The sequence below is a fragment of the Trachurus japonicus genome, chromosome 22 (assembly GCF_045865225.1).
Source record: "Trachurus japonicus isolate A0001 chromosome 22, Traja_1.0".
In the NCBI taxonomy this organism is placed as follows: domain Eukaryota; kingdom Metazoa; phylum Chordata; class Actinopteri; order Carangiformes; family Carangidae; genus Trachurus; species Trachurus japonicus.
In genome coordinates, this window is record NC_140928.1 from 12,984,041 (window position 1) to 13,009,580 (window position 25,540).

Below are 25,540 nucleotides of genomic sequence, written 5' to 3' on the forward strand. Positions count from 1 at the left end.
ATGGGACACTAAATCACCACATTTATGCCCAGCGCACAACATGAAGTCTTCTGACATCCCTGTAATGCATAGTGACAAATAATTGGTGACGCCATGAAGACAGAAGAGCCAGTTAAAAGCCTTTTTCAATATTAAAAACTAATGAAAGAGTGAATGAATTATGAAGGAAGAAGGGAAAAATATAATTAGAAGGTGGAAGTAGTGCTTAATACATTTACTCGAGACTATTTCCTTTCGTTAATGGGACTGCAGCATGCAGGGAGGGGGCTTTGACGAGGCTAGTATTGACTGTCCGCCCTGCTCCTTAAGGTAAATCCAGCAGGTCATTTCATTAAGGCCCAATTCCATGGCACTAATTTTGATTTTAGGGGCTTGACAGCTGTTGGCAGTGGAAATTGCTATGGCAAGAACAGTGAGAGAGGAGCCTATTACTGCTGTGAAAAATACAAATTGCAAAGCCTTGGCTCAAATTACTGCCACTCTGCCTCCCTGACCCACCAAAACTCGTATTTCATCACACCCTGGACCGTACCTTTTGATTAGCTGCATGGGAAAGGGGGAGTGAGAGCACACAGCAATCTATTTTGGAATAAGGGTGCAATTTGACAAAATACAGAGGAACAAATGCACAAAGATACATAAACATGCCTATTGACAATTATATTTGGTGATAAAAAAATACAGCCCTGCAATAACCACCACGATTAAAAAGTTCGATTAGCTACAAACATGGTGTATTGAGGGTATAAATGATACTGATGTTGTATTGAACTGCATTGATTTAAAGGGTGTTCCTAATATTTTGTCCATGTCAATGACACATGGATACAATATAATGTAAATTACTGCCTAAAAAAGACTCGAATCAACACCTTTCTAACATGGTGATTGTCGATTCCATGATTTTACAAATGTGTGGTTGCATTACAGTTTTAAGTGGGTGTTTTTGTTGTTGTTTTTTAATTTTCCTAAAGATGTTTTCAATCGTCCCTCATCATGTTAGTTGCTGTTGGTTGGTCTAGCAGCGTGATGGACCTGACTCTCAATGTGAGCTCTTAATCGCCTCGCCTTGCAAGTTAATATGCAGCATTAAAGTTCCAGAAGGAAGAAAAAAAGCTCTTCCTCTGATGCTATTAATTAGCAGTGCTCTATAGCTCTCAGCTTTTTGAAGCCCTCCATCTCCTTTTGTTTCTCCCTCTCTTCTTTTCTTTTTTTTTTTTTTGTGCGGCCTTCGTTATTGACTTTTCAATTTTCCCCTCACATCCACCCCCTTGCACCAGCAGTAGCACCAGTGCTTCTGCGGCAGTGCCCAGCCCAACAATACCCCCAAGCCCACTCTCCGAGACGCTGGCTGGGGAGCCCTGAAAGCTGGGCCAGCCCTACAGCTCCCACCAGCCCACCACTCTCTCCCTGCGAGACCAAAATCAAAGAGAAAGGCCCTTAAAATATAACCATGGGTATAATGAGGGTGCTCCAAAGAACAATAAGCATATACACCAAAGCAGAGAAGAGAGTAGGAGTACAAAAGAAAGAGAGGAAACTATAGGAATGCTGGTCTGAAAGTGTTCTTGAGAAGTGAACAACAGAGAGTGGATGAGAAACAAAAACCAAATGATACTGTGCTGTGGGAGAGAGGCCAAAGGGCCACAGCCAGTGGTGATGGTAGCCGGGGCCACGCATCTATCCAACCATGTATCTGAACCCAAAACAACAAGGGGGTCTGCCGCATGCCTCTGGAGCCGAAGGAAGCCGAAGGGAGCCAAAGGGAGCACGACTAATTTCTGCACAACAATGGGCCTGGATGGGCGCCCACACAATGGCAGGTGCTTTGAATAGCAGCAGGGCCCTTGCAGCAGGGATCTTCTCCTCTCTCACTCCGAAGGGCTTGGGCTCTGGCTTGTGTAACCTCTCATTTTCAACCGGGCTTCCTTTTGACTCATAAAGGATGAAAATGATCTCATGGGGGGCCAAAGGAGTAAGAGACAGCCAGGCCTGTGAGGCACGATTCACACCAAGTCCATCTGTGTTGGAGTTGTAGTTATTATCTGCCTCCTACTTCCTTCTCTCTCTCTCCTTTTCTCTGTCTGTCTCTCTTGCTTTTCCTTATCACTCTTTTCTCTCCTTCCAATCCTCTCCATGTTTTTTTTTTTTCTCCCACCTCATTCTCATTTTTTTTTTTCCATCGACTGTTTGTGTGTTGTGTTGTTGTTTTTTCTGTGAGAGGTTGTGTTTGTTGTGCTGCTGCTGCTGCTGGGCTGTCCTGTAGGCCATGATGCAGTGGTAAAGGCAGTTTTCCCCCCACCTTAAGAGCATTCTTTCCGGGGTCACAAGGTCAGGCTTCACAGATGTCTCCTGCAGACACTCAGTTGTCTAAGGACTGCATCCCTGGGAGTAAGCATTTGTACTAAACAATGCAGCTTTTCCCCCCTCACTTTGGAAAATGTTAAATGTTTTTTTCTTTTTTGTCTCATTTTTTTTTCTACCTCTCTGTTTTCATTGTTTTGTTTTTCAAAGAAGCTATAGTGTGAGTGCAATTTTTCCAAGGTGGAGGTTTTTGTGTTTACATAATGAAAGAAAGCACTGGTTATCACAAGATAGTACTGCTTGCTGGCTGCTTTCATTCTTTTAAACACTCCCCGTCTCCCTAAGTTTCCTCCAATTGTTCTAATGGGGCCTTAGTCATCCCTGCCTGATGGCGGAGGGAAAGATGCTTTTAAAGGGCTTTTTCTTCGCTCAGTTTGTGTTGCCAGGAGAGAAAAATGAAAACATGTAGTAGGCTAACTGTCCTGAAATACACACTGAGAGACAGATACAAGAAGCCCTTGAGTAAGCAGGGCAGAAGCCAAACAAAGAGCAACCCTAAATGAACAGAAAGACAATATTTGAACTAGAACATCTCTGTGTAGCCTCAATCTCAACAAAAATTGTAGAGGGGAGAATTCCTGAGCCAAACGGCTTTCATTAAAGGGAAATCAGCTTCTGCTTTTTTAGGGGGCGGAGGGTAACACTGGTAAAAGAGAAGAGATTGCAGCATTTAACATGCAAGTTCTGCCTCAGAACATGGAAAAGTGTGTAATTGGAACAACATTTTCAAAATCCAGGCACTGAGCTATGCTTGAATATCTCACCCCCTTTTCATCTTGCTTTCCCTTGTTCCTTTTTCTCTTCCTTCGTTTGATATGGTGCTCTCGCTTCCCCCTCCAAACATCTCCTCTGTATTCTGCAAATTGATAACCCTCTAAATGAATTATGGTAAATGCATAATGAAGGTTTTCTCAGCTTCAGCCCTGCAGCCAGCCAGGATGGAGCATCTCGTTTGGCATGTTTGATTCGTTTTGTTGCGCATTTAGCCCCAGTGTTCCTTCAGAGTGTTCACTGCTTGGGGCATGTAAATAAGAAATTATCCTTGCTGACTAACATGGCTAATACCTCCTCTGGGGTAATCAAAAATTATTAGATGCTCTTTCCCAATAAACATTAGGGCTCGTGGCACTAACCACTGTCAAATCTCTCACCTCCGCCTGTTCCCCAATAGCCATAAAATGGGTGAACAAAAGTGATCAGGTGTGGAAAAAGCACTCTGGCTATGTGGAAACTGAGAGACCGCGGGACTGCTATTATGCCTAAAAAAGCAGCCCTTAGCTTTAAGAGTCATTAAAGCATGTACTAGAGTGGGAATCAGACTAGAAAATGAGCTTATCTTGCATAATGCCCTCAAAAGCTTTGCATAAACGTGAAAGATGTGCGCGTGAAAATCAGCAGCAGAGAGGAAGAACTCGGATTGTAACACACTTCCTTTATCATCCGCCCACTCTCTTGGACGGTGGCAGCATGGTTAAAGCACTACCTGTAGGGTATAGCTGCTCCGCTCAGTTCCAAATATGCTTCAGTGTGTAAGCCCTGGTTTACACAAATGAAAACCACACAGCAAGTGAACACGCCATGGCTGGCCTTGCTAAGCCACTCTACCCAACCGCGTGCTGTCTTTTGGGAGGGACCGTCGCTGTGATGTGGGGTTCGGACATTAGGGGGAGGAGAATTGGGAGGGTGGGGGTGGTGGAAGAGATTAAAGAGCCAAGGGAGGCAGAAGAAAGGAAAGAAAGTAAAAGAGCACAAGGCCCATTGGTCAAACACAAAGGGCCAGAGAGGGAAAGGACATTTGAAGTCGGGGTTAAACTCCAAATAAGCACACCTTAAACGGGGCTGTGTAAGCTGGCAGTCAGGGTTTTTGGAGTTTCCCTGCAGGTGTGCCTTTGACAGACTTGGCCTCCATAACCCCTCTCTGATCTGGAGTGGGGCCCGGGGTTGGGCACAGAAGAAACCGGTGGCATCTTGCTGCCTCTGCCTCCCCATTCTATGTCTATTACATTCGCACACGCATGCTTACACTCTCTGTAAACACACACACACGAACAAACACACCGCCAGACAAGGGGAAAACAAATCTGGTGAGGACTAGAGCAATTGGATTATCACCTCTTAAGGGTGACTTCTAGGCTGACCCCCTTCAGGCTAGTTTGCTGAAACAAGACGGAAAATTTCCTGGGAAAACACTCTCTCTTTAAAGAACCGAGCCGCTGTCGTCCTTGTGAAAATACAGCGGCGGCAGCATTAATGGACGTGGAAATGCCCTTTGGGGCACATGCTCAAATCCCTTTTAGCCATATTACATCAGACCCCTGTGCACTCCTCATCATCACTACATACACTGGAGTAATCAGCAGCAGAACATGGGTGTGTAAAGCCACAGTATAATGAACTGATACAACAGCACTGCATTCTGTCTTTGTTTTTGGCCCATGCCTTTGGGTAGAAGAGAGAGAAAGTCACTCCCCTCCTTTTACTGTAGTTCAATCATGATTACTTCCCTGCAACAGTTTCCTTTCTGCTTTTTAATTATGCTCAGCTCACATCCAGATAAGCTGGTCTTCATCTACTTCTCAGAGAAAGACAGAAGGAGGGAAAAAAAGGGAAGAAAGAAAGAAAGAAAGAAAGAAAAAACATTTCCCTCAAGCTTTCCCTTAATGGCGCAAAACAGACATTCTCCTCAGCTGCTGTCAGAATAATCTGGGTAATTTTTTCCCTATGTTCTCCAAACATTAGTTTGCACATTAGGCTGACCCAGTTAATGCGCCTTTCCTGCTGTGTAGGACCCAGTTCCTGGCCAAGCTGGGCCAGGCTGGGTTGGGCCAGGTCGCGCCAGGGGCCTGTTCATGATTATGGACCAGAGGGACCGGGCCCCAGTCAGAGCCGAGGCAGAGGGTAGAGGGTAGAGGGAGAAAGAGAGGAGGGGGAGAGGAGACGATGAGAGGAAGAGCGGGAAAGTGTGGATGGAGGGGCAGAGTGGTGGTGATGTTGTGGGTATAGGACTGTTACTGGAATAGGAGTTGACTCTAATGGGAGCCCTCATCCTTTTACAGTTCCTTTTCTCTTGCTTTTTTTCTTGTGTTTTCCCTCTCTCTCTCTCTCTCTCATGATCTATAGACTCGTAAGAACGTAACACAGGGTCAGAAGAAAGACAGAGACAGAAAAAAGGAAGAGAGCGAGAGCGGAAGGGAGGAAGGAAGGAGGGAGCTGAGGGAGCTGATCATTCTCTTTAATCACATTTTGGATGAGGGCCAGGTAGTCTGCGGTGCTGAGAGCGAGACAGAGAGGGGTGAGTGAGGAGAGGAGTGTGAGGGAGACAGCGCGAGAGGAAAGGAGGGGGGGGGGCTGGGAGAAAGAGAGATGGAGGAATAAATGGAATGAAAGAGAAAGAGAGAAAGAGAATGGGAGGATGAGAAAGGGACTTATGGAGAGTGGGGATGAGCCTGAGAGCGGAGCTCCTCGAAACAGCCTGAAGTGCAGCAGCGCTTAAGCAAGGGTGCACATATGTCCACACATACCAGGTCTGTGTGTGTGTGTGTGTGTGTGTGTGTGTGTGTGTGTGTGTGTATGCAGGGGGTAGAGTGACAGCCGTTCCCGTAAATGCCTGCGAATGCTGAATCCAGCAAGAATCTGGTGTTAGAGCAGAGGCAAGGAGAAATCCATTTTAAAACTATGTGCATTAACTATACTTTTCCCTATAGATTAAGCACTCCACATGAATAATTTAGCCTCTCTTATGCTAATGGGATCATGAAAGTATCCCCTCCGTACCGTGTTTTCTCCTCCTCCACTGCAACTCTTCTCAGCTTTCAACAATAGCCCTACCCCTTCCCAACAAACCATCAGACAGACACACTGTGCTGTTTTCACAACGGGCTACCTGACTAACATGGAGCTGACATGTAGTGACAAGGCGAAAAAAATTGCACACGGTAGCCTGTTGAGAAACACTGTGGCATTGTTATCCTCAATAAACAGTTTTCCATTGGAAGTGCAGCTTGCTTCCACTTGTTGTCACTGATGGCGAGATATTACAAGGTACAGGTTGACTACGCGCTACGGCCACAGTTGGTTTAATGTTTATGCGAGCGCTGTTGCTGCCGAGCTGGTTTTGTCCAAGGCGGACCACACTCCTCTTTGCACTTTCTGATTGCTTCACTGTGGTTCTCTGTGTTTTCTTTTGAGAGGGGAAGTGGACATATCCTGTGTGTTTATGTGTTTCTTTGGCCTTTTTTGTTTCGCCCTCTGCCATCACACACTAAAATATACCCCATGCCCACATTTACAACACATACACACCCTTGTTGCTTCAGCATTGTGTTGCGGCGAGGTGGGGGCACTGTGTAAAAATTATCAGTGCTCCAACAGCTGGGAGTGAGAGCCATGAAACAGCAGGGCTTGGGTCTGCTTTATTGTTTATCTGTTGTTTATAGGCCAGTGTTCAGCTTTAATTACTACACTAAATTAAACTCTAACAGGCACTTAGAGGGAACCAGCTAACACGTGCACATGCATGCTCACACACAACACACAAACACACACACACACAAACACACCGTATTTTATATACACTGACACACCTCGCTGATCACTCCAGAGCCGGGGTATAAGCTACTAAAATGCAACAAGACTTCCATCTTGCGTTTAACAGAAATTGTGGAGTTTTTTTCTGTTGTGGTTTCATGTTTTTTTTCCCCTCTTGTTGTTTATGTTTGGGTCTTTCTGAGCCCTAATTGTGGCTGTTAAAAAAAACAAAAGCAAAGGTGTGGAAACTGCCAGATTCAACAGGCTGAGTTCATGCTGGGGAGGAGGGGGGGGGCAGAGTGTTGTGTCCCCACCAGGAATGACCCCACTCTGGTGAGCTCAACCACAAAGACCTCGCTGAGTGGGGCCCCCAGCCAGGGCCAAGGGGAGCTCCCCACACTCCTCACGCATACACACAAACACACACACACAAATGTACCACAACTCCATCAAGCTCAGCATGCTCCCTTGGAGCCGAACACTCAAGCTATCCCTCTCTTCCTCCCTTTCTCTCCATCTCTGCCTCTCTCGCTCTCTCTGGGGAGTCCGTCTATCCGCAGAGCGTGGGGATTGTTCAATTGCTGAGAAAATGTACAAAATGCTTTCTCCTCTCTTCTGTTGAGCCCTTTCCATCTACAGTAGAATCAGGGAATTGTACAGAAAGCCCCTTTGCTCACCCACTCAAGATGTCAATGTGGATTTGGGCTTCATGCATAGCTAATAATTACAAGTGTGGACTGGAGCTGAAGCCTACGCACACACTCACTCAGACACGCACATATGCATGCACAGTACTGAGGGGCAGAGCATTACCTACCATGCTGAATCAGTGTTGGGGATTTACCTTTCATGACTGCATGCATTAGACTCTACTGTGTTTGGTGTGGGCAAACGTGCGGAGGATTTCTTCGCGCTGCTCCATCGCACTTTTGGGTGTTTAACATATTATGGACACCTGCTTGGAAGCGAGTGCTATCTGAAGGCACGCACATTTATCAAGTTTAACTCCCTGCAACTGATGTTTCTTGATGTTTGTAGATAAGCTTGGAGGAGGTCCAAAGGACTGTTAATCAAAATGATGTGCAATGCAGAGCCAATGAAGTTATTGTGTGTTACCTTCTGAACCGTCTCCCCTTAACCGCTGATATTTGTTTATCTAGCCAGAACATAGGGAGTCACTCTCTAAGAGTCAGTAGGTGAGAGTGCAGAATTTGCCCTAAGGGTGATAATTCATATTTTACTTTTTTGGAGGGAAATTCTGAGGAAAAGGGAAAGAAAAAAAAATGTCTGTTAAGTACGGCAGGAGGGGAGAGGTTACAGATCTGACTATTGTACTGAAACCTCTTTCATATGTGTCTGAACCTTAACTGGCAATCTTTACTGACAGCTATGAGCATGCTTCACCTTGGTTTACTGCTTGACAATAAATTATTCCACAAGAGGGGCAATACATATTTGCGCACTTGTTAAATTGTTTTTTGGCACCGGTTCAGAACAATGCTCGGTGCTGAGATACAAGCTGAAGACTGTGGAAGTGTATTCTGTCCACAGAGAGTGATGCATCACTGGACATACAAGTATTTATATATATATAAAGTGCATGCTATTGAACTTTATTCTATTGTACACCCCCTAACATCAGCCAAAGGCAAAGAGAAAGGAAGAAACAAGTTAAAACTTTTTACTCCTCAAGACAGTTTGACTTGGCCACTGTCAGAAATGCTTCACCATTTCTGGAAGAAATGGACTGGAGTCACATACTCAACACATAGATGCTCCTGGATCAATTTTCGAGGTAAATGTTTTTCAAGCCACAGGCACACACACAACACACCTTTCAAGATGGAAAAATGGGGGAAGAAAGTTGATGTTTTTCTTGGCAGCTGAAGTCAAAAAGCGCTGTTGGTCTCACGCACTCTTCTTTCTCTTTTCTCCTCGCTCTCAATCTCTCCCATCTATTCTGCCGTCCTCAACTGATCCACATCGTCACCCCTTTTAACAGGGGCCAAGCTGTTAAAGACCCCATTACTGAAGTGAAGCACACATTTCACATTTTCTCTGTGGGCTTGAGAGTGTGGACTACAAATTTTATGTGGAAATGTATTGAGATAGGAGGCGAGTTCATGCGTGGAGTGGAGCGGAGTGGAGGAGAGGAGGGAAAAGGTGGAGAGGTTGGGGAGGGAAGGCTCTGTCAGAATGGAAGGGCCAGAGTCGGGGAGTCAGCGAGCGCTTCAAGCGTTAACGTAATTGCAAGAATGTGAAAAATGAGGCGGCAGGGCTCCCGAGCGGAGCGAAAGGTCAGAGCATGCCTCACACAAAACAACTGGCTGGAGGACGGCCTCATTAGACCATTAAATCAGCTGCCCTCTCTCTTTCTTTCTCCTTTTTCTCGCTCTGCCTACTCTTTCACCTTCTCCACTCTTGAACCTCTGTACTTCAGTAGCTCTTCTTTTTAATCTCTGATTCCATCCCATGCATGCTTGCTTTGCCGTTACTATGAGGGGGCTGGTCTAGCGTTTAGCGCTCTTCAGCGTTAGGTCAGGTTCTGGCCCTGATCTAGTCCTGAGTCCGTATTGGCCCGGTGCGCGGTGCTGTACCGTAACTGTCTTTGGCCCATATTGATCGGCTGTTACTGGATACGGTGGGGAGAGGAGTCGATAAGTGCTCTGTGGATTACAGGTCACTTGTACTTATGTGTGTAAGATAATCAATAGGCAGTGCATTTCTTTCTCTCATCCTCTCCCCCCACCCGCCTCCCCTCCCTCTTTCTCTCTGTTGTTCCTGCAGTCTTCATCTCCCATGCTGCTTACAATTGCAAAGAGGAGTGAAATAGAGTGTCAGTGTTTTTATCTAATGTCATTACTTCATATCATATCAGGAAATCCATCATCTCATTTACTGCAATCATATTTTTCTTTTTTTGTACACAGAGTGTAAGAGTAATCCCAGTGTCCTTGCCTTGCAGAGGAGTCTGTTCTGTGTCCGTCACTGCACTCTACTTCTGTTTTCCTACCAGGATCAATTAAGTTTCCCATTTTTTATGAGGCATTCCTTCATTCTGCTTCAACAGACACATCCTGTTGCTCGGCCAAGGCCTAACTATCAATGTCTTCCTGACATCAGCCTGTGATCCAACCTGACACGGCCGACCGCAGAGGTCTGCTGCGGCCCTCGCTCTGTGGTCAGTATAATGCCTCAGAAGCTGCGACTGCCGCTTTCTGTCTAAAGAGGAGAAGATGATTTAAACGGGCCCCACCACAGACGGCGCATCCCATCGATTCATTTGATCGCTTATTGGCAAAACGATAGCCTCGGATCGGGCAACGGCAAAGCGGCTGCACTCTGTGAGAGAGCCGGTGTAAGCGTGTACGAGGGTATTTGAGTGTGTTTGTGTGTGTGTGTGGAGAGGGTGTGATGAAATTTCATGCAAAACCCTGGACACTGCCAGAGGGCACGCACAGATACAGAAAGACCCACAAAAAACAACCACACACACATACACACACTCTGCCGCCAGTGAAAGGAGATCTTGGTGCATTCAAAACAAGACAGGAAAGGCCAAGAGCTCATCATCTGTTCTCTTAGTTCAGGCAGCAGTTGCATTTAATAAACAATTTGAACCTCACGACGTGTTGATGTTTTGGCCTCAGCTCTAAATTCCGCTAAAAGCGTCTGCTTTTTGAACACTTACATGTCAAAATTCAAACAGACCATGACAAAAATACAAGGCAGATAGCTGTGACTTACACACACTATCTGTAACAAATTCAAATACATTTGTTTTGAAATGCATTATTGCAGCTTGGCAGGTCGCGTACTAGATAACACAAGGCTCTCTGAGACATAATTAGGGGCTGTTGTGCAAGAGCAAAGTTAATATGGTCTAAATGCAAGCAAGAACTGGCAGAAATATACTATTAATCACCAGCTTTTGTTCAGCTCTCTAAATAGCAATGTTTTGGAAAGCCCTATACTAGGCTGCTGCATTACAGTGGCTGCTGCTTATATTTGCACGAGAGTGTAACAGTGGATAAGCGTGTACATTTTTAGGTGTGACTATGTGTTTACATGGACGCCAGTCAAAAAACGGGATAATCCAATGTGGAAGAGGAAGGACTGGTGTGTTTGTGTGTCGAGATGTGCCATCTATTCACTGTAGATCTCACATTAGACAGGGTTAAAGTGAGGTGTTGGCAACCCCTCTCATGCATGAAGATTAATATGTCCTGCATGGATCTGTGCCTGTCTCCATGTGTGTTTATGTGTTAGTGCTTGAGTGCATATATGTATATACGTTTGTGTGTCTGGTTGCGCAGTCCATGTCTGCGCTGGCTCACCTTGTTCGCTGCTGTTGTCACCGCTCTGTGAAGCATGTCCCCCGCTGGAGGGCCCCGGTGTGCCGGCTGAGTGTGTGGAGGTGGCGTCATCGTGGTCTCTCCAGGAAGCTGGGTTCTGAGGTTTGAAGAGAGAGAAAGCGAGCGTGGGATCCATCCATCCATCCGTGCATCCATCCACATTCCCCGTCCAAACCGCAAACCAGGAGCAGAGAGAGCAGGAAGGAGGGAGAGGAGAGAGAGAGGGGGGGGGGGTGCGGCAAGGGAGAGACGCAGAAAGACAGAGAGAGAGAGAGAAAGAGAGAGAGAACATATGAGTGTGCTGGAAACGTGAGAGTGACATCTGTAAGAGTCTACAGGCACTGTGAGGGTCCTTGGCCTGCTTACATTCTCCTGGCAAGTCAAAGAGCCCCACTGCCTATTTTCCCAGCTAGCAGACAATCAGTGATGCCACTATAATAATAGATGAACAGAAAGGAGCGAATGCACTAAAGCAGCTGGCAATAAGTCAAAACACTGTAATCAAAGTGTTTCATTAATGCATGAGAGCAAAACGCAGCACTGTTAATGTGGCGTTTGATTTTGAACGTTGCGAGGAGAGCACTTGTGAGTGATTTTCTAAACACATATGGCAGAGCCCAGTGGAGTTCGTTTATACGATACCAATTGAGACTTCCGTGTCAAGTGAGAAATATAGAGGTAAAAAGTCCAAACACACCACAGCCACCATTAATCATTACCACTGTCAGAAATGAAAATAAGATATGACAGTGATTCTCCTGCTAATCTGCCAAAAATGTGTCCACGCCCACACTGTCACACACACACACACGCCCACAGAGCCTTGCAGACATACACTTACGCACACATGCTAATGACATAATAGAGCAAGAAGTATAAACACATATGCACACACACTCACTTTTCTATATACAAACACATGCTGAAAAGAGTGTTAAATCTCCGTTGGCTAACTTCAAAGAGATGTCCATAAACAAATTCATAGCTTTTAAGGCAATCTTTTCTCCTTCCCTCCTTCTAACATTTCATTTTCTCTCATCCTCCCCTTCTTTCCTGGTCATTCCCACTGCCCTGTCGGTGCACACAGGGAAACAGGATTTTCTACTGTACAGGAAAGGCTTTATCAGTGCCACATGAAGGCAGGCTGGAGGTGGAATTTCCTCTGCCATTCAGGCAATAGAGGGACAGACTGATCACGTCATTTACTACACTGGCGGCCCCGCGAATGCACGGGGGCTGAGTCGAATCAACACTCCAAACAGCCTCTCACACAGAGTTGATACGGCTCCATATCGCACACAACCCCCAGCTAGTCTTTCCCAATTTAACATGTCACCTGAGCATGATGACAAAATGTTGGCAAACGTGAGCCCAACGTTGTCCGGGGCCCGAGAGAGAGGCAGCCCCTTGTGCAGGGCCCAAGCCAAACAAACACAGGCCTGCACCAAGGCTTCCCACAAACCTCAACCCACTTCTCAGTTCCCGCTAGGGTTTTTTTTTTTCCTTTTCCTCAAACACACACAAACACACATATATACATACGAAAGCAGAGGGAAAATGTACACGCCACAGAATATTCCAAGAAAGAGACCGTTTTTACCATTTTGTCTAACTTCAGTAGTGTTCCTGATGAACTTCTTTTCCCTCAGCTGCAGCCAGAGAGGAGCCTGCCTGCCTTGCCTGCTTTGTTGCTCCAGTCAGAGTGAGTTGTACTGGAGGAGGACAGACAGGATAGGGCCTGGAGACTAGTGGAGGTTTGCAGGGATACAGAGGCTATAAGACAAGCGGCTGCTGAGGCTCCCCTGGGTGCACAGTCCTGATGTGCTGCTGCTTGTTCTGCTGTGGAGGCGAGACTGCTGCTATGCCTGTGAGCGAGGCCCTTTTATCTGCTAAGTTTTTTGGGGAAGGAGGGCTGTTTTCTTAAACAGCTCAGAGCTGAAAACAGCAGACAGAAACACACAAGGCCCTTCAGACCCTCCGCTCCACTCAAGGTCCTCTCAGCGTCAGCTGTTCGCCGAATGGCAATCAGATAAAGAGCTTGGAGAATTACTCAGAAGAGGGGCAAGAAGACAGGGCGAACAATAGCCCATGCGTGGGTTTTAGCCCTCCAGAGTGAGCGGAGGTAAAAGTGTCCCTGTTCTGAGAGGGATGGGTGATTGTGATGTGTGTGTGATCAACACATGGCATACTTCACGTGAACAGGGTCTGATGTTATAGTCGTTTTCTGTTATTCTCAGCACAACCCAGTCTGAAAATCAATAATGTGGGAAAAAGCCCATCAAACCTCTCACACACTCTAATTTTGTCTTTGTCATATGGAACACGGAGGGAAGGAAGAAAGTGAGGTAAAAATCCCAAACTCCCTGAGAGCATAATGTATTTAAGCAGCGCTGAGCTCGGTGCACTCTGAACGGGCTGTTGTTGTTCCAAGAGAAGAAAATGACTGGCTTCTACTTCCTCACAATGAGACACCCACTGCCGGCAAGACGCGAGACAGACCTGAAAAACTATGCTCGCTGCTCTCACACACTCTCGCTCTCTTGTTCTCCCTCTCTCCCTCTCTCTCTCTCTCCAACACTTGCCAGCTATGGCCACAGCATGGTTTTAATGCAACAGCTGAATCGATAGGACTTAATTTAGCTATCATTGCAGAGTAATGTGTCATTTTTAATGGCGCTGGCACTAAATTAAATTCAAAGACACCTCAGCTAATGGTGTTAAAGGGAATGATATTTTGCTGTGATTTGCTACCCTGTGGGTTTAATGGGCCTGTATGCAGGGATATAGATAAAGCTTTGTTAGGTCGGTTCTTGTAGGGCAAAAAGCAGACCGCAGCACTTTCCATGACCGAACAATAATAATGCAGTAGATAGCAGGGACTAGTGAGTATTTTTAATGAAGTGCACATTTCACTCGTAATACCTGTAAGTCACCTCTCATTCATAACCCCGTCTGCAAAAACAAGACAACAAATATCAAAACAACAGCGTTAACTTTCCACGCGCAACGAGGCGACAAAAGCAACAGCCTTTCCTCCCTATGAATTATTTAGTGGGCCTCTCTGAGGTACGGAGTGTGCATCATCAGACACCGCGCTCGCACAACACAAACACACACAACCATTTTGTCACAACCCCCGTGGGTCTGATAAAGTTCAAACAAGTTGTAAAAAAAAATCATGTCACCCAAACAGTCTTCTTCAACCTACACAAGAAGTCCTCGAAAAAAAAAAAAAAACACAGAGGAAGAAGCAAAAGAGGAAAAAAAAAAAAAAAAAAAAAGCCTCTAGCCCATGTGACTATTCCCTAAAGCTGGGCATAATTAGGAGTCAAACATGGTTCACTCCATGCTCTTCACTAATTGTGTTAAAGAGCAGTGTTACCAGGAGGAGGAGGAGGAGGAGGAGGACGCTAGCGAGCAAGCAAACACACACACACACAAGTGCAGCCGGGAACGCACGCACACACACAAACACACACACAAACACAATAGGACTAGATAGAGAATAAGATACAAAAGAAGCATGGTCTCTAGGGGCAGCCTTTTCTGTTTGCTGGGGTTAGCAACTGGCGGCTGATAATACAAGTTGTAATTAATATAAAAGCAGGAGACAATATAGGGAGGAAGGCTTGTAGTGCAGCCAGGCCACAGGAGAGCAGGAGAATGCTGCTGTCTCCTCTGCTCCTGTCCCCTGTTTCTCATTTACAAACACCTGCCTGGCACAATCTCACTTCCCTCACTGCACTCTGCCTACATCCCTAGGAATTTCAAATAAAATTGATTTAGCGGCATCATTGAATTTCCCTCAAATTCCCCTGAAACCTGGAGGGAAGGGAAGATGTAGTAGCAGTGTAAGGTAGGCTGGGAGTGACTAGCCTTGTGTGTGTATGCGTGTGTGTGTGCGTGTACTGTATGTTGTACTGCAAAAAAAAAAAAAGAGCGGCTACAGGGATCCTGTGCTGAACATGAACAGAACCGCTGACACAACAGAAAACACACAAGGCCGTAAATCATAAAGCCAGTTGACATTTCAAGACGCATCTTGCCACATGGCATAAACAGAGAGAGAGAAAAAAACTCCTCACGCGTTTTTGTTGGGTTGAGAGTCTAATTATATACAGCCACTTTGGAAAAGTGTAGGTGCACCTCCATTGAGCAGCTGAGTATTTACAACACCCTCAATTATCCTGAATATAAAGAGTCCTTAATTCAGCAGCTAATAATTCACTTGAACGTGTTTTAACAGACGTGAGGGATTTAGTGATTGTATGGATGCTTGAAAACTTTCTCTGAGGCAAAAAACAAACGACCTTTTTTTTTCTCTTTTTTTTTTACAGTTGTGAATGGCGCATTACATGTGAAAATGTGTCTCCAGAAAGGAGAGATTATATTGAAAGAAAATCTGACGACTATTGTGATTCATTGGCTTGGCACACGTCAAAATGACACATCCAAAATATGAAATGGCATAAATATAAAACAGACAAGTCATTACAGATAATTCTACTTTCATTTATTCCCTATAAAAAAACATAACGATAAAATATGGGCTTTCAAATTAGTATGTAAATCTAGGTCTGTACTATAATCAACTGTACATGTTGTATTTCAATGCAAGTCAACATGCACGTATGTCATGGTCTTAAAATGAAGGCTGAGAGACTATTTTTCATTGCAGTCATTTACAGCATGCATGCCGTTAAAGGAAGGGGAGTGTGAGGGACGCAACAAGTGAGTCTCGCCTCTCTCCAGCCACGGCAGCGATGATTAGATATGCCTGCCAACGGGGCCCTGCCTCTGAACACTAATCAAATAGGAAATGTAAGGCCAGACATCCCACCATCACAAAACAATTGTGTGGATCAGACGGAGTGGTCCAAGTCAACGATGCACTGTTTTCACGAGAGAGAGAGAGAGTAGAGGAGGGGGGGGGGAGATCCAAACAGAGTATAGGTCCCCGAGGAGGAGAACAAAGCTAGTTGAATTAGAACACCTCCAGAACAGAGAAATTCCACGGTTCAGCAGGCCGGCTCGGCCCGAGGGCTCGCTGTCCACAGGCAGGAGAGCGGAGGCAGAGAGCTGCACGTTGCACCATGCAAACGGCGACGTACAGGAACACGACATTACTGAGCAACCCGTCTCCACCGATACACAAAGTAAATCACTGCACGCGGCACAAGACGAACTATTGCATTACTTGACTGAACCTGTGACATCACCACATCTGACCAATGCTCTTCTACGCCTTGAGCCTGTACCAGAGGATCAAATGTAAACAGAAAGGTCCACCCCCCCCCTCTCTCTCTTTTCCCCTTTCCAGCCATGCAGAGTCAAGATAAGCGACACCATAACCTCTATGGGAACTACTATCACTCCCTGAGGAAAGCTCTCCAAAACAAAGCAACTAGTCCTGCAAATGTTCCAGAAATTCTGTTTAACAAATCCAGAGCTATGAAGAAATTCAAAGACAGTTTCCAAGGCATATAATGCATATGCATAGAGGAAATGAAAAGCCTTCAGTTAATATGTAAGCTCGAGTGAAGAAGCGGCACAATAGCACGAGAAGACACAAAGGCTAATTCATTAGAACAGATAATATTCAGACTCCGTTAATTCTATTTGCCTCCCTAATTGGATGTAGCACAGAAAAGACAGAAATTTTATTCATTAATTAAAAGACAAGAGAGCAAACCATTGACAGGCACACACACACTGTACCAACCATTTACAAATCTACACCGCACTGGGTTTTTTTTCTTTCCTCTCCCCATCACCCTTCATGTGTAATACAACATCTTTTTTTCTGTCTTTAAATGGGATGGGGTTGATCTGCGAGAGGGGCGATGAGTTAGGAAGCCCTGGGTGGGCTACATGTTTGAGATAGTCACCGAGAGCGAAGACGGGAAATCAACAGTGTCAGCAAGACCTCATCTCGCTCTCACTATACCATAATCCAATCATCTCTAAGACAATGCTGCATTCAAGTGTAAATAAAACTGCGCTTATTATGCTCCACTGTCAGGTATGAGGAGGGGGGGAGGAGGGGGGACAGAAAGAGGTAGAGAGGACACACACACACAAACACATACACACATAAAAACAAGCTCAATGGGCCGCCTCCTTCACAGTGAAGAGCCTCATCATCTCCAGAAAAACCAACTTTCACCAAATGAGATGTAGCCCAGGGCTATATATTAAAAATGCATATCAAAGCAAAGAAAAATGGACGTGAGAGATTCTAACTAAATAAATTAGCATATCTAACTATTAAACCGCCTTCCTCTCTGCATTGAGAGGCAAGGACAGAAATGAATAATAAAACAGAGCCAAATACAAATGAATAAATACAATAAATAAATCAAGACAAGTAGGACAGAAATTGCTTTCCAAGCAGCGGTACAGTTTTGCAGCCAAATGCATTTTTTTTGTGCGTTGTGTCCAATATTCAAAACACATTGTAGGCATATGTAGCTGGCTTCTTTTTTCTTCTTTTTTTTAATTAGACAGGGAATTACAGCTGAAGAAGTTAACTATTTACTACAAGGCTTTCACATCATGAGTGCTGTATGTACACATTTTAACCTCCATAGATTTGCCTTCTGCAAATATTATTTCTATCAAACACACACACAGCACAAAAATCATACATTGTGTTATTTATTAAAAATAATAACTGTAAGTTGGAGTGTGTATGTTTCCATAATTGTGCTGTAGCCCTCCACTACTAAGCTCATTTCTCAGCTCAATAAGTAAACAAGGGAAAGAAAGAAAAAAAAAACATTTGCCTGCTTTTGTCAAATCCAGGCCAGCAGTTAGGTCGGCTATAATAAAAAGTTCATTGGTGCCACAAAAGTGAAATAAATCCCTCAAAACTTAAACACCTAATGAGGTGGTCAGTCCACAGGACTCCAAGATAAATGGCTTGTCACGCAGCCTTCTTTGTTTATTGCTGCCCCTGATTTGCTTTATTGGCATATCTAATTTTCTAATTATCAAAATATTTCTCACAAGTGGGACTGATGACAACGCTGGTGTCTGAGCACCGGAGGCACCGTTGGAAATTGGCTTGAGTATCAACCATCTGCCATGAAACTAAACAGGCTAGTTTATCTAATCTCTACAATATAAACAGCAGCATGCCTCATTTCTACACTTGTGTTGGAGGACCACAATATTGCCGTTCGGACCGTTTCTCAAACCAACGTCGGCATCTAAGGTCTAATTGGGTTTTAATTCACCTTGTGCAAGCGCGCTGCGTGGCGTGGCGTGAACGGGACGGGGCTTTCAAAGGGAATCCACCGCTATTAGGCCTATAGCCAGACCCAACAGATGCAGCGCAGTGACTCTGCATAACACTTAAATCTGCTTTAATTCCTAATAGGCTTGGCCCTTGTGCTGCACACAGATATTAACTAGTCACTCTGTTGCACTAGTCGCTTCTCCTTTTTCCTCTTCTCCTCCTCCTCCTCCTCCACCCATCCAAACATTAGCTTTATCACATGCATGCAAGACGCAATAATTCACAGATATCAACTCAATAACACACTGTCAGCTCAATCCATATAGCGAGGAGAGTCTGTGTTTATTACGCCGAAAATGCACGATTTAAACCAAGGCATCGATCTTCAAATTTAAAGCTTCTGTACTTCAGGTGCATATAATTGAATTCAGCATTATGGAGCCTCCAGCCATAAAACGGGGAGCAGAGGAGAAAGCCACTGCAGAGCAAACCACACGGCAAATCAATACGAAACAATTAAACACATTAACATCAACAGCAATGGAGGGCCCTCCAGACGAGCCATCATATGCCTTGTGAACTTGACATTGATGGTAAGCCTTTAGCTCTGAGATCTATTTCAATAGGCTACCACTTTCTCCACCTCTGCAGCAAAAATCCACAGCTTTATACGCACAGGCCATATCCAGCTCCCACAGCCCCAAATAATAAAGCCCCTTTCTTTTTAAATATTGGCCTAAAGCTACAGCTTACCGCTGATACCCTGCTTTAACGTTAAACCTGCGTAACAGATAATTGCCTCACGTTCTTCTTTTTTTTCTTTTTTTTTTTTTTTACCTCCTCTTTTCAGCGTGCAACTCTCCCCATTATGCACGACAGCGATTTGCAAACGCGCACGCGCACCCTCCCCAATACACACTCGCTCCAACCTCGAGCACACAAGCACAAGTAGGGGACGCATTATGCACACATGACTGCCCCTAATCAAAAGACTAAAACAATAACTCAGTCTATTGTATCACATCTAGCTTCTGACCCCAGAACATCGATCGACAGATTTTCCTTGCAGAACAGAGCATGCTCTATTTACTGATGGCACAGCAGGGTCACACACACATATATACACACACACACATACACACACACTCAGCAGAGGATAAGTAGCCCAAAAGTTGGCATTAAAACAAATGTGATTATAATTTTTTACCACACTCGATTATTCACGTGCATTGTCTTTTTAAATTCCTGTCGACTCAGGTTTGCTCTACCACCAACAGAAACGCATGCATTCACTTCCACGGACTAGAATAAAAAAAATAAAAAGAAACCCAGCACATCACTTATGAGGAATATAACAGAGCCTGTGTTACTTACGTGATCTGCAAGGTTGGTCGATGATCCCGAGAGTTCCTCGTGATCTGATTTCGAGCTGCCATCCCGTTCGTCGATTACTAGATCTATTGGCATTTTTCCTTTCAAACAACTGATGTACCGGTGGCAAAAATTGTCGCAGAGCTCGTGCACCTAGAGGCGGGGGGAAAAAAGGAAGAAAACACCTTTTTTCAGGATGGGGAAACGCTTCAGCCATGTCCAAGAATAACTCCAATTAAGGGGCATTATCGGCAGCGAGGAAACAATAGTGAAATTGTTGCAGTGCTTATTATTCTCAAGAGACTGGAGCAACAAGTTGAACGACACACACACACACACATACACACACAGAAAATATGGAATAATAATAATAATAATAAAGAGCATGCCGTAAGCTGGAGAAATAATGAGCAGCTGAAACTAAATCTGCGGATCAATAACAACGAGCAACGTGAGCAAAGGAAGCTCCAGCATATTTTATCAATATTCACTGCAGCTGCACAGAGAGTTGTGAGTAATAAAATAGAATATTTTATGAAAATGAAAAAAAAGAAACTTTATCCACATTTAAAATAATAATAATAATAGCCCATCTGTTACTAAACCCAGCCATGCACTGGATACTAATAATATCAGTTACATTAAAATACAGGTTGTTTGTGCAGGCGGCGTCATGCGTTTGCCATAAGAACATAAAGATGTGCAATATTTACCTTTTCTAATTCCAAGAGGTGAAACCGTAATACTTGTATGGCTTGTATCATCTGGAAGTGAAGAAAATAAAACAAATTGATATCAGAATTTTTTTAGATTGATTTTTTTTTTTTAAAACAGATATGTGATAATCCGTCTGTCATATGGCCCTATGGAGTGAGTGCACCACAGCCAGGAATATTTTTGAAACTGTAAAAGCCCCAATCAGTGACTACACACACACACACACACTGGTCACAGCTGGGCCAGTTTAGATAGGAAGACTGAACAATGACAGCGACAAATGTGGTCACACAGCTTCACTTCAAAACTGATCTGACATCTGTGCGGAAGTTTAAATCATATGTTCACTTTATTTCGCTGTGCTGATGCTGCGGACACTCCACAGTCCATCCACCCCACCACCTCCTCCACAGAGAAGCCAACGCTACACAGCCCCATATACACCTACAGCCGCTACCGAGGCGGCGACTACACTGCATGGGAGACAGAGAGGGTCAAAGTGTGCGCTTACCAAATTGTCCAACTCTGGATTTGATGAAAATAAAGGTTTTTCTGCTCGGACCTAAAATAATACACCAAATGTCAAAGTTAGTTTGGCATGAAATGTGAAGGATGTATATGTGTGTGTAAGTGTGTGTGTTTTCACACTTGAATGTAACCTGATAATGCAACTTCAACATTTTCACTAATTTCGCAGAGAACACACACTACAATTATTTGATCATATCATAAGGAGAAAAAAAGTTGTTGTTGCAAAAAAAAATCATGAAGCAGGCAGAAAACTACATATGCCATGACCCAGCCACAAATATATATATCATTGTTATTGGTATTTTTTTTAATATTGCAAAATTGACCTGTTTGGCAAAGACAGCAATGTCCTCATTGAAGGAGTCTGAGGAGCAAACATCGCCGCCTGCTACGCCGGGCTCCCTCGGAGTACACGTCGCCAACTCGCACTTCTCAAAAACCAGTGCGAGCAGTGGGAATAAAGGGTGACTGCAAGAAGGGAAACACAGGCTGAGCACAAGCAGCACACCGGCTCCACAAAGCCCACTGCAAAAAGTGTCCATGTCAACCTGCAGATCTGTCGCCTTTATGATACTTTAAACTAAATATTACGGCAAATCTAAAAACACCAGACATGTTGGGTGAGATTGTTTGACTTCTTTCCCGCTGTGTAGTTTTTCTACCCCACTTTTCTTACTGCAAGTGAACGCATCTTAACACGAGACAGACAACGGCTAAAGCAATATATGTGGAATGGGGAGGAATTGTTTTGGAGGCCAGCCTGAGCTGAGGACGAGTTTTAATGCGCATCTGGAATATTTCAAGTCCTCGGTTTGGGGGAAAATGAAGGATTTTCAGACTGAGTGTGACATGAAGCCACTGACATTTCTTGCAGTGCAAAACTAAAAACGGCACAGAAGTCAACAAAAACTCCACAAAAAACAGGGCTGACACACACAACAGAGGTCACGGGGATTTTAGAGAAATTATACGGTGTGCCAAAAAAACTGGAAATGAGAAAAAGAAATGATTTTGCAGAGTTACACTGCAGACGCACTGAGCCACCGAGGACTCCAATGTCTCTTCCCTATAGGCCTGTAACTATAACAGTGGAGCAGAGGTGAATAAAAAAAAAATAGTAAACTCTAGCGTCCACTCTTCTATCAACATGAGACAAACAGTCCAGTAAATAATTTTCTAAAGATCATTTTAATCTTGAGGGGAAAAATGAAACCCATGTCTACGAGAAGTTGACTCTGACATAAGTTTCTTCATCTGAGTGCTTTAGATTTGTGCCAGTTCAAAAATGAAAGTAAACTCTGTTCCACTTATGACAATGTGAGCAAAAGCGTTGCAGTGGATTTGCTGTGCTACACCCCAGATTACAGTGATACACTGAGGATTAGAGCACTTTCTGTGTGGGTGTGTTTGTGAGCGATATGTGAAAACATTTCCAAAGTGTTCACAGTCGTCGCTTCTAACGTATATTCCTTCATTATTGTGGAATCATCTCATAACAGTAGGAATAGAAAGACTCTAGGTGTGTTGGGATGCGCGTTCAATGTGTGTGTATGTTTCTGAGTGTGTGTGAGTGTGTGTGTGTGTGCAGAGGGAGGAAAAATGAAGTTTCTGTATCAAGGAGAACGTTTAAATGAGTTGAGACTGGTTAAGGTTAGACAAATAATCCTGCTCTGGAATATTAAAGCAAACTTTATAAAGTGGAACATTTGTTAAGCTGGTGTAAATAGTTTTTGTTACACTTCCCTGCAGCCTGTGACTCCCAGGCTCAGACTGTGCACGGAGCTTCCCCATTATTTTATAGCTTGTATTTCAAGCTCGAGGCTTATACTCTTACTTACTGCAGGCTCGACGCTGCCTTCTACAATGCGTATAAAATTACACATCAACAAAACTCCCCTGGCCAACAATAGGGCTCCGAAATTGCGGTCAATCTTGCACAAAAACACTGTTTAAATTTTTAGTGGTGGGAGAGAAAGTCCAACAGAACTAAAAGTTGCAGAAAAGCTGAAAACTTGAGGGGGGAAATGTATCGAAAGGCTACAGAATGCAGGACGGTGTTTTTTGGATCATGCAAACCTTACCCATAAATTTGATCTTTATCCCTCTTTAAAACGTCGTTGACAGCGGAGCCCATGCTGGTGGGCATAACGTTTGGATGAGGAGCGTGGGCTCCGTAGTGCTGGCTGGCGTGCAGCGGCGGTCCGTGGTTCAGGTGGTGGACCTGGGGAAGCGGCCGGGGAGCATGCGGGTCCCCGTACATCGACGCCGGGACTCCGTCCATCCCACCGTAATGGGCCAGCTCATCGTACTAAAGGGGATAAAATCAGAGCAAAAAAAAAAAAAAAAAGTCAGCGCCGGCTGCTCGGTTTACTTTTCTTTCTTTCTGCTCTTTTTCTCTTTTTTTTAAACAAACGTGAAAAGTAGAAAAAAGCATGCCGTCTCATTTTAAACAGAGGCAAATGAGAAACTAAGAAGCTGTTGCTGAGAAAACGCTGTTGCAAGCCAGGGAGGAAAAGTGTCACATATTATCTGAGATAAAGGGTTTGTCATTACCAAAAACATTATAACTTAGATGCTCCGCGGAAAGAGAGTTTGGTGCGTGGAGAGAGCGAATTAGTTTGGAGTCTCTTGTGAAACTGCTCCACGACTGTCGTGCAGGCAGGCTGTCGGTGAAGGCAGAGCCTGTCACTTTGCTTGAAGAGTAAGGGCGCTGCAAAAATGTCAAATATCGCGGCTTTGATATGAATACTTTGCAAATTTGCCACCAGCCGACAAGAGGTTATAGCGATACGAGGGGGCCTCCCTACAGTGGATTTGAACAGGTAAGTGTAGGAGATTTAAAACCTACCCTTTGCGCCATCAGGCTGCGCTCCAATAAACTCCTGAATCTGTCGTATATTTAATATCCCAGTCCCGGTTAGAAAGTGATTTAGTGGCAGGATCCCTTTTTCAACCAACTTTGCGAATTCTCCTATTCGCCAGTGTGGTTCAGTTGAAATCGTAGCATCAGGGAGTTTTGCAATTTTTCTTGTTTTCCCTCTTTCCTCGGAAAATAAAGAAAAAATGCGCCAAAGTGAAGGTTACAATCGGCCCATCAACAACCTGCATGTAACTAAACTGTCGTGTCTCATGGCTTTTTGCCACTCCAGCTGTCAATCAAAGCCAGAGGTTGTCAAGGTAATGAATGAATGACGGTTGGTGATGATGTTCAAGAGAAGGACGAATCTTTTTAGTCCGTTTTCATCCCGCAAGTCCGCGTCTCCTTTAATGCCTCCAGATCGCTATCTTGTTTTATTATCACTGTAAAAGAAAAAGAGAAAAAAAAGGGAAAAAAGAAGCAGGCGAAATTAAGAGATTGCGACTCGGATCTTTCCTTTCTTTTCCCCCGTAGGTATTTCGTCTATCTGGCGAGACTGAGATGAGTGAGTGTCAGCGAGTGTTGGCAGGTTGGCTGCTAGCTTGCTTATAGAAACAGAGTCAGTTCGCAGCGCCGAGCGGTGGGCGAATGAAATGACGGATCCCGGAAGTAGTGGTGGCCATAGCCAGTCCTACAGCAGCTCCAGAAAAGAGAGAGGAGAGACCAAATCTTGTGATATGCAGAGTATATGCGAGGCACAGGGACGGCTTCAACTCCACACTGGGGGTAAAAGCCAAACCAACACAGCTCCAACTCCCACCCAATTCCTTTTCGCCGAGGAGAGTCCTAAAGAAAAGCAAAGAGAAGGCTGAGTGAGGAAGGATTTTTTTTTTTTCACCATCGCGGACACTTTAGGCTGCGACTGCTCTGAGTGAAATTAACATAACACTGAGTGAACTAAACTGCATGAACTATGATTTTCAATTTGCAGAAAAAGAAAAAGTTATTTTAACGCATATTTACGCATGGCTCATCCAAACTTTTACGCACGGTAAATTGGAAACATTAACAAAAAAAATAAATAAACATTAACGACTATTTGAGCTCTTTTACATCCTTACAGTAAGTGATACAAGTAAAACAAAAGATTATAAGGCATCTTCAGTTAACATTTACCAGACAGGCTATGAATGCTGAGTTTAATATATGCGCATGACGCTTACTTGTTATCTGTTCTGTGGTTATAAGCCGGTGTGCCTATGTGGGCTAATATCTCAGTAATACCTCCTAATCTTACAGCTAATTATTGCTCTGGTCGTTTTAGCAAATTAAACGACACGCAGCACCCCTCTAAGTCCTGAATGAACTTTTCCAAGAGGGGGGAGAGGGGGGGAAAAAAGTGGAGAAAGTAATTTTGTATGTTTCTTTCGTCCAATCCCCTCTCTTGATAGAAATCCGTGCCTTACCTCAGAGTAGTCAATTATCAAAGCTCCCCTAGATCATCAATCATGTGAGGAGATTGAAGTTTAGAGGAGGAGCAACGCTCCGGCCATCGATTGCAGAGGAGCTCTTTTTGGA

At 44.4% G+C, this 25,540-nt stretch overlaps 1 protein-coding gene across 6 annotated transcripts in view; it reads right to left on the bottom strand.

Moving 5' to 3' along the window:
• The window catches only part of meis2a (Meis homeobox 2a), a 79,809-nt gene extending 55,001 nt beyond the window's left edge, over window positions 1-24,808 (bottom strand). For 2 of the 6 annotated variants that reach the window (XM_085766611.1, XM_085766607.1), the window contains exons 1-7: window positions 23,954-24,791; window positions 23,187-23,413; window positions 21,432-21,573; window positions 21,086-21,136; window positions 20,571-20,621; window positions 19,861-20,010; window positions 11,229-11,343 (exon numbers count right to left, since the gene is read on the bottom strand). In XM_085766611.1, the coding sequence (XP_085622737.1) occupies window positions 11,229-11,343; window positions 19,861-20,010; window positions 20,571-20,621; window positions 21,086-21,136; window positions 21,432-21,573; window positions 23,187-23,413; window positions 23,954-23,965 (748 nt within the window). In that variant the 5' untranslated portion in view covers window positions 23,966-24,791. Of the gene's footprint in view, window positions 1-11,228; window positions 11,344-19,860; window positions 20,011-20,570; window positions 20,622-21,085; window positions 21,137-21,431; window positions 21,574-23,186; window positions 23,414-23,658; window positions 23,845-23,953 lie in introns of those variants that run through there. The other 4 variants (XM_085766608.1, XM_085766610.1, XM_085766609.1 and 1 more) reach the window with 4 other exon arrangements.
• Between the last annotated feature and the right edge of the window lie 732 nt (window positions 24,809-25,540).